Source organism: Coregonus lavaretus (assembly GCF_964263955.1).
Source record: "Coregonus lavaretus genome assembly, chromosome: 28".
NCBI classification, from domain to species: domain Eukaryota; kingdom Metazoa; phylum Chordata; class Actinopteri; order Salmoniformes; family Salmonidae; genus Coregonus; species Coregonus lavaretus.
The window spans coordinates 40,170,587-40,186,269 of record NC_140015.1 but is presented as its reverse complement, the minus strand read 5'-3'; the positions used below and the strand labels follow the sequence as shown (position 1 = coordinate 40,186,269).

At 45.6% G+C, this 15,683-nt stretch overlaps 2 protein-coding genes across 2 annotated transcripts in view; one reads left to right on the top strand and one right to left on the bottom strand.

Annotated features, from left to right (window-relative positions):
• Positions 1 to 892, top strand: part of LOC311103277 (cytosolic endo-beta-N-acetylglucosaminidase-like) — a gene marked incomplete at its 3' end in the record, with an annotated part of 3,338 nt that extends 2,446 nt beyond the window's left edge. Inside the window, exon 5 of the mRNA XM_084144809.1 lies at positions 867 to 892. Within this exon, the coding sequence (XP_084000935.1) occupies positions 867 to 892 (26 nt within the window). The remainder of the gene's footprint in view (positions 1 to 866) is intronic.
• An 8,617-nt stretch (positions 893 to 9,509) lies between these two features.
• Positions 9,510 to 15,291, bottom strand: LOC311104479 (monocarboxylate transporter 4-like; the record flags this gene model as incomplete). The annotated part of the gene is made up of 7 exons (XM_084146328.1): positions 9,510 to 12,234; positions 12,499 to 12,679; positions 12,941 to 13,168; positions 13,686 to 13,937; positions 14,405 to 14,541; positions 14,702 to 14,845; positions 15,069 to 15,291. The coding sequence occupies 7 exons, from the start codon at positions 15,289 to 15,291 to the stop codon at positions 11,855 to 11,857; spliced, it is 1,545 nt and encodes a 514-aa protein (XP_084002454.1). The 3' UTR covers positions 9,510 to 11,854.
• Positions 15,292 to 15,683: the final 392 nt, after the last annotated feature.

The following is a 15,683-nucleotide window of genomic DNA, read 5'->3' as shown; positions in this document are numbered from 1 at the left end:
AACTGATCTCTGCTAAGTAACAAGCTCATGCTGTTGTAACAGGGTGGACGACACACACACACACACACACACACACACACACACACACACAGCTCCGAGAGCGTTCAGCCGTGCTCTTGATATCACTTCCTGTCAGAGGAGGTCTGGCTTGAACGCTGGAGGATATGAGAGGGGGATGGAGGATGAGGAGATGAGAGAAAGAGGGGATGGAGGGATTTTGTTGCCTCTGGCACACCCAGAACAGGCACTTGCCCCCCCCATCCCCACCCCTCTGCCATCGTGACCCCCAGGGAGGACAATGTCATGGGGCGCCCAGACCTGCTTAACGCCCCTTACATGCCTCCTCCATCACATCTATCTTCTCTCCCTCTCCTCTCCTCCATGACTTCTATCTCCTGTCTCCTCGATGCTAAACCAGATCCTCCTCCCAGCCTGCCAGTTAGCCTCCAGAGCTGCTGCTGTACTCATGAAGCCATCCGCTTGCTTCTCTTTCCCTCACTCTGTCTTTCACTTCACTGCCATTTTGTTTAGTTGTTTAGTTTTCCTCTGTTTGGTATTTAGGTGAAGTTGATTTAAAAAGTAGTTTGTACTGGCGGTGTTCTGTTCTGACCACACTGACTGTCCTCTGTGTTGCTGTTATAATACGGTTGAGAATATCAACTAAATCATGCCAATCATGAATTGTGTCCGAGTGAAAAGTCAAGTGGGTTTTCTGTTTTAAAGAGATATGATGGAAGAAATATTGAATGAATAACCCCTAATGGCAACTCTGGAGGTCACATTAGAGGTCTGTTTGTGCAACTGGAGATGGCCTGGCTTCCATTTTGTGTCCTCTAAGACTCTTAATCCCACAATGCAATGCCTAGAAAGAGACGCCCAGTCTCAAACTTGACAGTGGGTTTGTATAAATGGAACAATTTACAGAGGGAAGACCTTTTGTGCGTCCCAAACACCCCCCTATTCTCTATGGGCTCTGGTCAAAGGTAGTGCACTATGTAGGGAATAGGGTACCGTTTGCGACGTGACCTTTTCTGTTGTTTTTAAAGGGGACTGTGAGAAAGCCTCTACTGTTCTTAAGGTCACTGTGTGTGTGTGACTGTTTTAAATAAGGGGTGGTTGTTTGTGAGGGTGTCTCTTGTACATTGGGATGGGGTTAGGGCTGATGTCTTCTCTACTAGTTTCTCCATCACCTCTTCTCTCTTCAGCCTCCCCTTCTGCTGTTGGTGTTCTGGGGCTGAAAGCTGTGAATCACCAGTCTCCACTTTCATGTAGCATTATTATTTTTTTAACTTGTTGGTCAGTAAAAGTTGTGTGTTGGGGGGGGGGGGGGTCTGCTTTAAAACACCTGTTTCAACCTATGGTTTCAATCCACCACAATCTCAAACTTTTATTTTTATCAATCAATATTTGAAAATGTTTTTAACTTAATGAAACGTCGTTTTTAAGAAAAAGTGATCTGTATTACCAGAAAGCAAAGTCGGACTTTGCCAGAGAGCAAAGTCACGGTTGGTGGATGTACAGTAGACTACCGACCAATGCTACGGTTCTCTCTCTTCTGGTTGTCCTATTGGTTAGGTCAGGCTTCTGAGAGGGCCAACCCACTGGTCATATCATTCAGTGTAGTACCACGTCAGGGTGCTGTAGGCCTTTTCTGGTGTCTGGGTTAAAGGGGGTTTAGTGGTAGCTTGTTCCTAGATCAGTTTGTGTTGTCAACTTTATCACTCAATGCGTTGCGATGAGTGACAAGGAGTTGGCAAGACGGTACAAACAGATCTGGGACCAGACTAGTTTAGTGGTGGTCCGTCTTCTGTTCTCATGTATGTAGGATGTGCCTAGTACTCATGGTGAAATACCATGTCTGCATTTAGGAGCTGGTAGGAGTTCCAGGATCAGATGTATTGTTTTCCTCCTAATGGTTAAGGTTAGGAGTTAGTTGGATAACCTGATCCTAGATCTGTGGTTAAGGGTAAGTTCTACCTCCAGCTCTGTATTAGCCACTGTGTGTGTGTGTAATATGATGAAGAAGGTATTGTATGGAGGGGTTTGAATGCTTTGCTCCATTGTAGTTTTGGGTAAGTTAGTTTTAAACCCTCGAACCGACCGGTTGGTGGTCTCAAAAAAAGAAACTCCCACCTCATTCTCTTCAGTGTGGGATTGTGGGTAATGACGATAAAGGCAAGTACACTTCTGTTAAGTACACTTCTTTACTTGGGATCACTTGTTCTTTCTTTTGTCATGTCTTTCCCTCTCTCTGTTTTATTTCTGTTTTTATTTCCTGGTTGTTTTGGGTTTGCATTTCTGCGCGGGGACTGACTCCGGAACCTTGCGTTGGTTCCCACAATGCATCACTCACTGAGTCACGGGAGGTGTTGTCGTCAGTTTTGCTCCTCAGTTGTAATGCCACTGTATTTGTGTATTTTAAAATTGTGTAAATAAATAAATAAGTCCTTGTACACTTGTGTCAATACATTTTTCATTGATGAGCATGTGGCTTCAGCAGTCAAACTCTGTTTTATAGTATTGTAAGAAGCGAATGTAGACTTCAAGCTGGACAGAAGTTGGAGTGAACATAGTATCGACAATCTGTACCACTGTGGTCCACCACTAAGTGGCGCTGTGGGACAACATGCCCTTCCCCATCTACCCACTGTGTTGTGCTGTAACAACAGGACAGTTATTCCGCAGTCAGGCAATGGTTTACCCTGCATCACAACTCTATACACACATATACACAGTACACACACATACACAGTACACACACATACACAGTACACACACACACTGTACACACACATTACACACACGATTAGTTGGGATATGGGTATAATACACGTGTGTTATCAGGTAACAGGACAGATATCAGCACCCACATTATTTTAAATAACAATACATATTTATTTGCATGGTTGGAAGGTCAACTCATTGTAAAAGCAGACAAAAAAATGTTTGAATGATGTGATTGTATCAGCAGTACAGATAGAAACACATTTACACCCAAAACACACACTGCTCATAATGTTAGACGTGTTACATGACTAGCGCTGCGTCATAATGTTAGACGTGTTACAGGACTGTAGCGCTGCTTCATAATGTTAGACGTGTTACTGGACTGTAGCGCTGCGTCATAATGTTAGACGTGTTACAGGACTGTAGCGCTGCGTCATAATGTTAGACGTGTTACATGACTAGCGCTGCGTCATAATGTTAGACGTGTTACAGGACTGTAGCGCTGCTTCATAATGTTAGACGTGTTACTGGACTGTAGCGCTGCGTCATAATGTTAGACGTGTTACAGGACTGTAGCGCTGCGTCATAATGTTAGACGTGTTACATGACTAGCGCTGCGTCATAATGTTAGACGTGTTTCAGGGCTGTAGCGCTGTGTCATAATGTTAGACGTGTTACAGGACTGTAGCGCTGCGTCATAATGTTAGACGTGTTACAGGGCTGTAGCGCTGCGTCATAATGTTAGACGTGTTACAGGACTGTAGCGCTGCGTCATAATGTTAGACGTGTTACTGGACTGTAGCGCTGCGTCAATGTAAGCAGTTTGAGGCCTGAATAAAGGGGTTGATCTCAATAATCTAAAAGAGGCTTCCTCACCTCCTTTCCCAGCAGATCAGGTGAGAGTATATTCCCTGTAGGCTTCTCACACCATGTTGCTTTCATTTGTCCTTTGTATTCCGGTTTCACGTTTTAATTGTCACATGCGCAAGTACAGTGAAATGACTTTCTTGCTCTTTCCCAACAATGCTGTAATCAATATCAGTAGTACTATAATATATATATATATATATATATTTTTAAAAGTCAAGTAGAACAAAAACACATGAGGAAGGGAAATAGGTCCTTCCTCATTGCCGTACCAGGCGGTGATACAGCCCGACAGGATGCTCTCAATTGTGCATCTGTAAAAGTTTGTGAGGTTTTTTTTGGTGCTAAGCCACATTTCTTCAGCCTCCTGTGGTTGAAGAGGCTCTGTTGCGCCTTCTTCACCACACTGTCTGCGTGGGTGGACCATTTCAGTTTGTCAGTGATGTGTGCGCCAAGGAATTTGAAGCTTTCCACCTCCTCCACTGCGGTCCCGTCGATGTGGAAAGGGGGGTGCACCCTCTGCTGTTTCCTGAAGTCCACGATCATCTCCTTTGTTTTGTTGAGGTTGAGTGAGAGGTTATTTTCTTGGCACCACACTCCCAGAATCATCTACAATGTAATTGTATGCTGTAGCATTAACATTTCCCTTCACTGGAACTAAGGGGCCTAGACCGAACCATGAAAAACAGCCCCAGACCATTATTCTTCCTCCACCAAACTTTACAGTTGGCACTATGCATTGGGGTAGGTAGGGTTTTCCTGGCATCCGCCAAACCCAGATTCATCCGTCGGACTGCCAGATGGTGAAGCGTGATTCATCACTCCAGAGAACGCGTTTCCACCACAAGTGGCCAGTGGCACCTTAATTGGGGAGAACGGGCTCATAGTAATGGCTGGAACGGAATTAATGGAATGGTATCGATGGTTCCATGTGTTTGATACCTTTCACTCCATTCCAGACATTATCTTGAGCCGTCCTCCCCTCAGCAGCCTCCTGTGGTTTCCACTGCTCTAGGGCCCAATGGCAGCGAGCTTTACACCACTCCAACCGATGCTTGGCATTGCGCATGGTGATCTTAGACTTGTGTGTGGCTGCTCGGCCATGGAAACCCATTTCATGAAGCTCCCAACGAACAGTTATTGTGCTGACGTTGCTTCCAGAGAGGCAGTTTGGAACTCGGTAGTGAGTGTTGCAACCGAGGACAGAATTTTTACGGGCTACGCGCTTCAGCCCTCAGCGGTCCCGTTCTGTGAGCTTGTGTGGCCTACCACTTCGCGGCTGAGCCATTGTTGCTCCTAGACGTTTCCACTTCACAATAACAGCACTTACAGTTGACCGGGGCAGCTCTAGCAGGGCAGAAAGAAATGTTTCGAACTGACTTGTTGGAAAGGTAGGCATCCTATGACGGTGCCACGTTGAAAGTCACTGAGCTCTTCAGATTTTATACACCTGTAAGCAACGGGTGTGGCTGAAATAGCCAAATCCACTAATTTGAAGGGCTGTCCACATACTATTGTATATATAGTGTAGATACAGTGCCTTAGGAAAGTATTCAGACACCTTGACTTTTTCCACATTTTGTTACGTTACAGCCTTATTCTAAAATGGATTAAATAAATGAAAAATCCTCAGCAATCTACACACAATACCCCATAATCACAAAGGAAAAACTGGTTTTTAGAAATGTTTGCAAATTAAAAAATAAAATAAAAAATACCTTATTACGTAAGTATTCAGACCCTTTGCTATGAGACTCGAAATTGAGCTCAGGTGCATCCTGTTTCCATTGATCATCCTTGAGATGTTTCTACAACTTGATTGAAGTCCACCTGTGGTAAATTCAATTGATTGGACATGATTTGGAAAAGCACACACCTGTCTATATAAGGTCCCACAGTTGACAATGCATGTCAGAGCAAAGACCAAGCCATGAGGTCGAGGGAATTGTCCGTAGAGCTCTGAGACAGGATTGTGTCGAGGCACAGATCTGGGGAAGGGTACCAAAAAATGTTTGCAGCATTAAAGGTCCCCAAGAACAAAGTGGCCTCCATCATTGTTAAATGGAAGAAGTTTGGAACCACCTAGAGCTGGCCGCCCGGCAAAACTGAGCAGCCGGGGGAGAAGGGCCTTGGTCAGGGAGGTGACCAAGAACCCGATGGTCACATACCCAAGAAGACTCGAGGCTGTAATCGCTGCCAAAGGTGCTTCAACAAAGTACTGAGTAAAGGGTCTGAATACTTATGCAAATGTAATATTTCCGTTCATTTTATTTTTTATAAATTAGCAAAAATGTCTAAAAACCTGTTTTTGTTTTGTCATTATGGGGGTATTGTGTGTAGATTGATGAGGGAAAATAACAATTTCATCAATTTTAGAATAAGGCTGTAACATAACAAAACGTGGAAAAAGTCAAGGGGTCTGAATACTTTCCTAAGGCACTGTATATATAGGGGTAAGGTGACTAGGCATCAGGATATATGATCAGCAGAGTAGCAGCAGCGTATATCATGATTGTATGTGAGTGCGCTTATGTAGAGTCAGTATAAATGTGTGTGTGTGTGAGTCAGTGCATAGAGTCAGTGCAAAAATACAACATTAAATCAAGGGTCAATGTCGATAGTCCACGTAGCCATTTTGTTAGCTATTTAGCAGTTTTATGGCCTGGGGATAGAAGCTGTTCAGGAGCCTGTTGTTGTCAGACTTGATGCACAGGTACCGCTTGCCTTGCTGAAGCAGAAAGAACAATATGTGGCTGGAGTCTTTAACGATTTCCCGGGCCATCCTTTCACACCGCCTGATGTAGAGGTCCTGGATGACAGGGAGCTCGGCCCCAGTGATGTGCTGGGCTGTCCGCACCACCCTCTGTAGCGCCATGCGATCGAGGGCGGTGCAGTTGCCATACCAAGCAGAGATGCAGCCATTCAAGATGCTCTCAATGGTGCAGCTGTGTAACTTTTTGAGGGGGAAGAGGTGCCGTCGTGGCTTCTTCGCGACTTTTTGAGTGTGTGTGGACCATTTTAAGTAATTAGTGATTATGGCACAGAGGAACGTGAAGCTCTCCACCCCCTCCACTGCAGCCCCGATGTGGATGGGGGTGTGCTTGACCCCCCCCCCCCCTTTCCTGTAGTCCACGATCCGCTCTTTGATCTTACTGATGTTGAGGGAGAGGTTATTGTCCTGCCACCACACTGTCAGGTCACTGACCTCCTTGTAGGCTGTCTCATCGTCGCCGGTGATCAGGCCTACCACCGTTGTGTCGTCAGCAAACTTGATGATTGAGTTGGAGTCGTGCGTGGCCACGCAGTCATGGGTGAACAGGGAGTACATGAGGGGACTAAGCACACACCCTTGTGGGGCCCCCGTGTTGGAAGTGATGTTGTCTACCCTCACCACCTGGAGTCGGCCCGTCAGGAAGTCCAGGATCCAGTTGCAGAGGGAGGTGTTCAGTCCCAGGGTCCCAAGCTTGGTGACAAGCTTGGAGGGGACTATGGTGTTGAACGCTGAGGTGAGGTCAATGAACAGCATTCTCACGTAGGTATTCCTCTTATCTAGGTGGGTTGAGGCCTTATGGAGTGCAATTGAGATTGCATCGTCTATGGATCTGTTGGGGGCAGTAGTCATTGTGGCAGGTAGCCTTAAAGTTCTTGGTGGTCATTTTGAGACTTCGGGATTAAAAACTGGGACAAGGAGAGGTTTAAAATGACCGTGAATACGCCTGCCAGCTGTTCTGCGCATGCTCTGACAACACGCCCTGGGATACTGTCCGGCCCCGCTGCTTTACGAGTGTTGACCTGATTAATAGTGCATAAAATAAATTGAGTTTGTCTGGTAGATACCCCTCCCCCTCTCAATATCCCTGTATCCAATGTCCTGTCTGCTTGGTGAATGGAGAATCCATCAAGTTGGATAGCCATGCGGGGTATCTTGTCCGAATGCCATGTTTCAGAAAAGCAAATAATATTGCAGTTACGAGAGTCTCGTTGATACCAAATCCGCAATCTGAGGTTATCCATTTTATTATCAAGTGACTGCCCAATAAAATGGAATGAAGAGATGGACGGTTTTCCCTTCGCCTTAGTCTCCCCAGGGCTCCCCTGCTCCTGCCTCTTTTACGCCAGTGTTTCCTCTTGGGTAGCCCGGAAATTGGGTCGGAATTACACAGAGCCCAGGGCAGATGAGTGGAAGTTGAAGCCGGAAATGAGGTTAGTAACTGTTGATCTGATGTTCAAAAGTTATTGTCGATCGTAAGACATGATAGTGGATACAAAAAAAAGTAAAGAGAAACGGCAGAAGAATCACAAAATGGCAAAGTTGGGTCGGAGCTTTCAAGATCGCAGCCATACAGTACGGCGCTATCTTCACTAGAGTTGCAAAATTCCGTGAACTTTCAATAAATTCTCTAGTTTTCCCGAAATCTCAGTTGGAGGATTCCCGGAATCAGCAGGAAATCCAGAATCCTCCAACCAGGATTTCGGGAACACTAGGGAATTTATTGAAAGTTCTCGGAATTTCCACACAGGTGAAATGCATGTGAGACAAGGTGAGGTCATAACAGGCGTTCGGCCGTACATTATGGCTGCATCTCAATAGTCTAAAGTGGCCTCCTCTCCTTCATCTACACACAGATCTGAAACTATAGGATAGGTGGTAGAAATAATTATGGTTGATGCTTATGAACAATTCGCTTCCACATCTCATCCTCTTACAGAAGGAGGAAGCTAGTCAAGCTACTTTTTTATTCAGTGGGGGACAAATGTTCGAAGCATTGTAGATTAAAATACATTGCTATTTCACAGTATCAGCATAATATCATTCGGTGATTCATAAAAATAAAATAAATCCTCTTCAAGAGAAAGAACACAGAAGCAGGTCAGGTGATTAGTGCACATTAATTAGTGCACAAAAACCAAAACATTTTGCAACGGAAAATGTTTTGCAACAAAAACAAGAGTTTCTTATTGCACAAGTTCAGGAAGGGCTCTCCCTGTTTCGACCAGTTTGCTTTCATTTGGTTCCTAATGAATACGCCCCAGGTTAACCCAGAAGTTCACATATAATACAGGCCTATAGAGGCCTGTGTAAGTACATCAATGCATTTAATACAGGAAGCGTATTATTAGCCTTCGAAGACATTGACGAACAGTACACCCACTTTGAGCGTAGGAGCGTGGTCCTCTGTAGCTCAGCTGGTAGAGCACGGCGCTTGTAATGCCAAGGTAGTGGGTTCGATCCCCGGGACCACCCATACACAAAACATTTATGCACGCATGACTGTAAGTCGCTTTGGATAAAAGCGTCTGCTAAATGGCATATTATATTATTATTATTATATTATTGAGCACACTGTACACAGAGGTCATAGAGAGGTCAGGCCTATAGACCTTAGTGATACATATCATAGTATCACAGCATCGAAACACCAACACACCCCAGAGACGTCTGTTTTGGGGTCGTGAGAGCGGTTTGAAACTAGGAGAAGGACAATGTTTTTTACAAAGGAGACATTTGTGGAGTGAGTTATCAGTAGTTGTGCAATAAATAAAATGACACACACACACGCGAGGGAGGGGAGGGAGGGAGGGAGGGAGGGAGGGAGGGGGGGTGGTGGGAGGGGGGGTGGGAGGTTGGGAGGGAGGGAGGGCAGGGAGGGAGGGCAGGGAGGGAGGGAGGGAGGGAGGGGAGGTGGGGAGGGAGGGGAGGGAGGGAGGGAGGGAGGGAGGGGAGGTGGGGAGGGAGGGAGGGGGGGTGGGAGGGGGGGAGGGAGGGGGGGTGGGAGGGGGGGTGGGAGGTGGGGAGGGAGGGAGGGAGGGAGGGAGGGAGGCAGGGAGGGAGGGAGGGAGGGAGGGCAGGGTAGCGAGAGCAGCTCTCTCCTTACTTAACACCAACTGGAGTGACGTCAACAAAACCCCAGAGCTAGAACATGGCCGTTTATTCAGTCATTATTCATCACTCAGAACAAGCATGGTTCCACACAGTCAAGGTGTATAATCAGAACAAGTATGACTGGAACAAGCATGGTTCCACACAGTCAAGGTGTATAATCAGAACAAGTATGACTGAAACAAGCATGGTTCCACACAGTCAAGGTGTATAATCAGAACAAGTATGACTGAAACAAGCATGGTTCCACACAGTCAAGGTGTATAATCAGAACAAGTATGACTGAAACAAGCATGGTCCCACACAGTCAAGGTGTATAATCAGAACAAGTATGACTGAAACAAGCATGGTTCCACACAGTCAAGGTGTAAAGAGGGGATTCATATGATTAGGCCCCCACGTGACCTGACCAGGAAACACTCTGAGACCTAATTGGGTTAGACGTGCTTGGAAGAGCTCTGATAACCAAAATGAGTTTGGGAAATATTCCAAGGTACTGTAAGTCTTCATATCTCATCTACTATCTGACGTGACCTAAGTGCCAAATAACAAAATAATCAGAACTGGCTCCTATTAAATTATAATGATCTAAACTCGAATAAGATTATATAAACATATTATAATCTATACTTGGCCACTGACAAGAACAATAAACCTTGACTTTAAATTCTGGCTTGTTGTTGTTTATGTGGTACTTTCAGTTCCAACTCTTTGAGGTGTTTAGTTTCATCAACTCTTTGAGGTGTTTAGTTTCATCAACTCTTTGAGGTGTTTAGTTTCATCAACTCTTTGAGGTGTTTAGTTTAATCGTGTAGCTCCCAACAGATAAACAAGGGATGCATTCCAAACGGAACCCTATTCCCTCTTACTTTTGACCGGGGACATAGTGAGAGAGACACAGTGCACTATATAGGGAATATGGTGCTATTTGGGATGCAGCCAAGGTAAAATAATGCCCACACCACTACCTAACAGCATCTTTATCATTTAACACGTAGCACAGAGTCTCAATTCAAGGTATCGTTTAGAAAACAGAACACACACAGTAACGGTGAAATACATACATATGACTTATCATGAAATGGAGAGAGGTTTTAGCCTTCCTTAACTTCCTTAACAATACTGACATAATACAAGTATCAATACATAAAAATAAAAATAAAAGGATAATACAAATATTGGAAAGAAGTTGAATACCACTAAGTTATTTGTTTTAGATCTGCATGGGAAGTCATTGGTTTCTCTGGACTGAATGGTTTCTGTCGGCTAGTTCTGTGAGACCTAATAATGTGTGTCCCCCAAATTGAACCATATTCCCTATTTAGCGCACTACTTTTGAGCAGAGCACTATGGGCCCTTGTTAAAAAGTAGTGCACTATATAGGGAATAGGGTGCCATTTGGCACTCAACCACTGTATCTACAGATTAAACTGTGAAGTCTAGAAACAGTGTGACCTCTTTCTGTCGTCATAGTTAATGTTATGACACTGAAACAAACAAACATGTCCAAATGGTACCTCTCTCTGGGTGCCATTTGGGACGTAACCAGGGATACTAGTCTGGTGTTCTCATTGGCCTCTCTCTGTGTGTCCTAGTCCAATAAAGTCTACAATCTCTACAAGGTTGCAGAGTGAAATTCAACATCACTATACCTTTAAATCTCTGTACCAAAACTCAGAGTGAAATGATATGAATGACAATAGCCAGGTATCCATTCTTTCCTGCCACTCAGCAGAATGTTGAATGACAGCGGAATGTTCCACACTGGGTTTGGTTAAAGTTCCAGAACACTTCTAATGTTGTGCTCCAAAGTAGTAGGCAGGATTGTATTTTTTTTCTCCATATTATTACAAACAACAACAGACTTTATACCACAGCACACCTTTTGTTTGATCCCTGCAGCAATAGACACTTGTAGCTTCACAATTCACATGGCAGCGCACAAGACTATTAGTACGGTTATTCACTTGACATTTGTCGGTTTCACTTCACGATTGTGTGTGTGTGTGTGTATGTGTGTGTGTGTGTGTGTGTTATTGATGTTGATATGGCACACAGCCCCACAGAGAACAGCTACACACGACAACACAACAACACAACATCTCAACTACATACAGCAGGATACTGCTAGGACCAGCTCCTTCTTCCCCAGTGTGCTTCTCTAAGCACTTTCTTGCCCCACAAAGTACACTTTTTAGTCCCCTTCAAAGTTCACAGAGTACATTTCATTTAACATTTTAGTCATTTAGCAGACTATTTCTTAGTGCCATTTAAAGTGCCCTTGGCAGTGTTTAAGTGTAAAGTCTATAGTTTGTCCTGTGCCAGGGTCTCCTCCTCCTACAGACGTGTCTCAGAATTGGAGAGCACCGCGCCATTTTGTTATTCTGGTTCTTTAAGGATGCGCTCCACTTCTACGATCTCAGGCCTGATCTCCTCCTTCTCTTCCTCCTCCTCTTCCTCCTTCTCTTTCTCACTGTCCTCCTCCTTCATCTCCTTCACCTCCTCTTTCTCTTTCTCTTTCTCCTCCTTCTCCCCCTTCTCTTCTTCCTCCTCCTCCTCTTCCTCGACGGCAACGGGCTTGTTGAGCTGCTCCATCTCCGTGGCAACCGTTCCATTCTCCAGTTCCGCGGCGGGTTCCGAGGGCTTCTTCCTGATGAACAGGAAGTTACACGTGGCGAGGACCACGGCGGCGAGAACCACCTCAACTCCTGCCAGCAGGAACACGTACATGTAGTTCTTAGTGGCGTCCAGCAGCCGACCTGAGGAGGGATGGAGAGAGGGAAGAGAGGGAGGAGGGAGAGGAGAGATGAAGGAGAAACAGGTAGAGAGAGGGAGGGGGAAAGAGAGAGACGTGGAGAAAGGGAGAGGTGAGAGAGATCAGAGGGGAGAGAGAACTGGATAAATTATCCATTACATTTATCTAACCTTACCCCAACCTTACCCTAACCTTAACCTTAACCTTAACCCTAACCCTAACCTTAACCCTAACCCAACCTCCACCTGTTAACCCGGTGTGTACTAACCTGCTCCAGGCGGTCCCACCAGCACAGCGATAGCTTCCATGAGCAGCACGAGTCCTAAAGCGCTGGAGAACTTCTCCGTGCCAACGATGGCCATGAGAACCTCAAACTGTAGTGCCCCCACCATCCCGTAGGAGATCCCGAAGAACACACAGAACACCACCAGAGACGGGTAGTCCTTCGCCTGCGGGGTGACATGGAAATGTAAATTAATACATCAATGATGTAGTATTTACAGTAACATTTTACAGTATTTACAGGATACAGTAAAAGTATTGATACTCAGGATACAAATACAGTAAAAACAGGGATGTTAACAAAACATGTATAGTTTAGATATGTATCAATAGTCAATACAGCAAACAAAACATTTACATACGACAACCAAATCAACCTCAACAAGCCAACACATTACTGTAATTACATATCATAACTCCAGCCTTACCTGAGATCCCACCAGGTCGGTGCATCCGTTGAAGATCATGGCGAAGCTGAACAGGTAGACAACTCTGGGCCTGACCCACTTCAGCCCAGCGATGATGCCACAGGTGGGCCGGGCGAAGATATCTATGAAGCCTAGGATGGACAGGAGGAGGGCCGACTTAGTGTCTTCATTCCCCAGCTCCTTGGCATAGCTCACCACGAACACCGGCGGCACAAACAGACCCAGAACCTAGGGTAGGACAGGATGAACTTTAACAATGCCAATTTGAATTGAAGGCAGACAATTTAATTGCAGTTGAGTGACATGAATATAACATTTTAAAAATGGAAGAACTATAGCTTCTACTTTTCAGTTGATTGAGAAGTCGTTTAAAGTAAATACCCTTTTTTCAATTTTTTAATTGTAATTTCTGTTTACTTTGGGCTCAAAAGTAGTGCACTATATAGGGAATAGGGTGCCATTTTGGACGTAACACAGTATTGTTCCTGTCCTGACTCACCATAATAGATGCAGCTATGGTGTAGATCAGGAATAGGGTGCCATTTTGGACGTAACACAGTATTGTTCCTGTCCTGACTCACCATAATAGATGCAGCTATGGTGTAGATCAGGAATAGGGTGCCATTTTGGACGTAACACAGTATTGTTCCTGTCCTGACTCACCATAATAGATGCAGCTATGGTGTAGATCAGGAATAGGGTGCCATTTTGGACGTAACACAGTATTGTTCCTGTCCTGACTCACCATAATAGATGCAGCTATGGTGTAGATCAGGAAACCCCGGTCCCTAAACACACTGAAGTCCAGGAGCGGTTTGGGTTTGGACTGGGTCTTCTCTACCTCTCTTCCCTCCTTCTCTCCATCTTCCAGTTCCAGATGGGGGGTTTTAGGAGGGGCCACTAGGGGCCTCATGAGGGCCGCGCAGACGCAGCAGTTGAGTAGTAACCCCCCCAGGATGAGGAAGCCTCCTCGCCATCCGTACTGGTACTGCAGCACCTGGAAGAGACAGCAGGATCTCTGGGGATCAATTCCATTTCAATTCCAGTCAATTCAGGAAGTACACTGAAATTACGAAATTACAATTCTCTTCGATGCTTTTCAATAAAGAAAATGTAGAATTGGAATTGGAATTTGGTTTACTTTCCGAATTTAAATGGAATTGACCACAACCCTGAGAGACCATACATAGACAGGATCAGCGCTCCAGTTGATTTGGAGCTAAAGCACCAAGCAATCACAGATAAAGGAAACCAATCTGAATGTTTACGCTGTATTCTAAGGACAAGCATAGTTGTGAGTCATCATGCCAGTATCAAATGATAGGGTTAGTGTTAAGGTCAGTGTTATGGTCAAAGGTTAGAGGCGTAATGTAGAGGGGAGAGACAGCAGAGGGCCACAGGGCTCCCAGCAGCAGGGTTATGGTTAGGGGTTAGGGGTCAGACGTTAGAGGTGTAGTATAGTACCTGTCCCAGAGGGGAGAGGCAGCAGAGGGCCACAGGGCTCCCAGCAGCAGCCAGGCCGTTAGCCAGGGGCCTCTTCTCACTGAAGTAGCGATTCAACATGATCAGAGATGGCTGGAAGTTCAACGCCAGGCCCAGACCTGGAGGACAGGGGGACAGGAGAGGATTGTCCAAGAATTTGGAGAAGTAATACAGCATCACATTGATGCCGCTGATGTACAGGTTGACGTGTGTGTGTGTGTGTGTGTGCGTGCGTGCGTGCGTGCGTGCGTGCGTGCGTGCGTGCGTGCGTGGACCAACCTGTAATGACTCCAGTAGTGAGGTAGATGTGGATGATGCTGGTGGAGAAGGAAGACAGAATCATCCCCAGAGAGGCAAACAGTCCCCCCACCATCATCACCGGACGACACCCGTAACGATTCACCAACACACTGCACAGAGGACCTGCAGTGAGGAACACAAAACACACACATTGAATCTGTGTGTCAGTGTGTGTGTGTGAGACAGTATTTGTGTACCTGTTTGTGTGTGTGTGTGTACCTGTGTGTGTAGGTGACAGTATTTGTGTACCTATTTGTGTGTGTGAGACAGTATTTGTGTACCTGTCTGTGTGTGTGAGACAGTATTTGTGTACCTGTCTCTGTGTGTGTGTGTGTCCATTCCCTACCTGTGCCGTAGAGCATAGCCAGCAGTATAGATGAGATCCATGCTGTGTCGCTGTACCCCACTCCGAACTCTCTGATCAGTTCCTTGAAGAACACACTGACAGCCTTGGGGAAGGCGTAGGAGAACCCAGTGATGATGAAACAGCCGGACAGTATAGCCCAGCCCCACCCCCCGTCTGGTGCCTTCACCCCCCCAGGCCCCTCGTCCACCACCACACCTCCCATGGTCCTTTAAGTTTAGATCTGAGAAGGGGAGCGAGACTACAGAAATACAATGCATAGATAAGGGTTAGGGTTGGATCAGAGAGGAGAGATGGGTTATAGTGTAGCTAACTCGGGGGTAGCCCCGACTGGGACTCGAACCCGGGTCCAGCGACTGTCAACCCAACGCCTTAGCCGTTACGCCAAGAGATCCAAACCTCTTGACGAGGTCGCTAGGTGTTGGGTTAAAGGTCGCTACAATAGAAATAGAATGCATAGAACATGCAAAAACAGCGTAGACATAACATTGTATACCGGTAGTAACACAACTTCCTGTATCCTAAGCCTCATAACCATTTTGTCATTGTCTTCATTGTCACTGTGTTGAATAGATGTTGTTGAATAAATTACATATT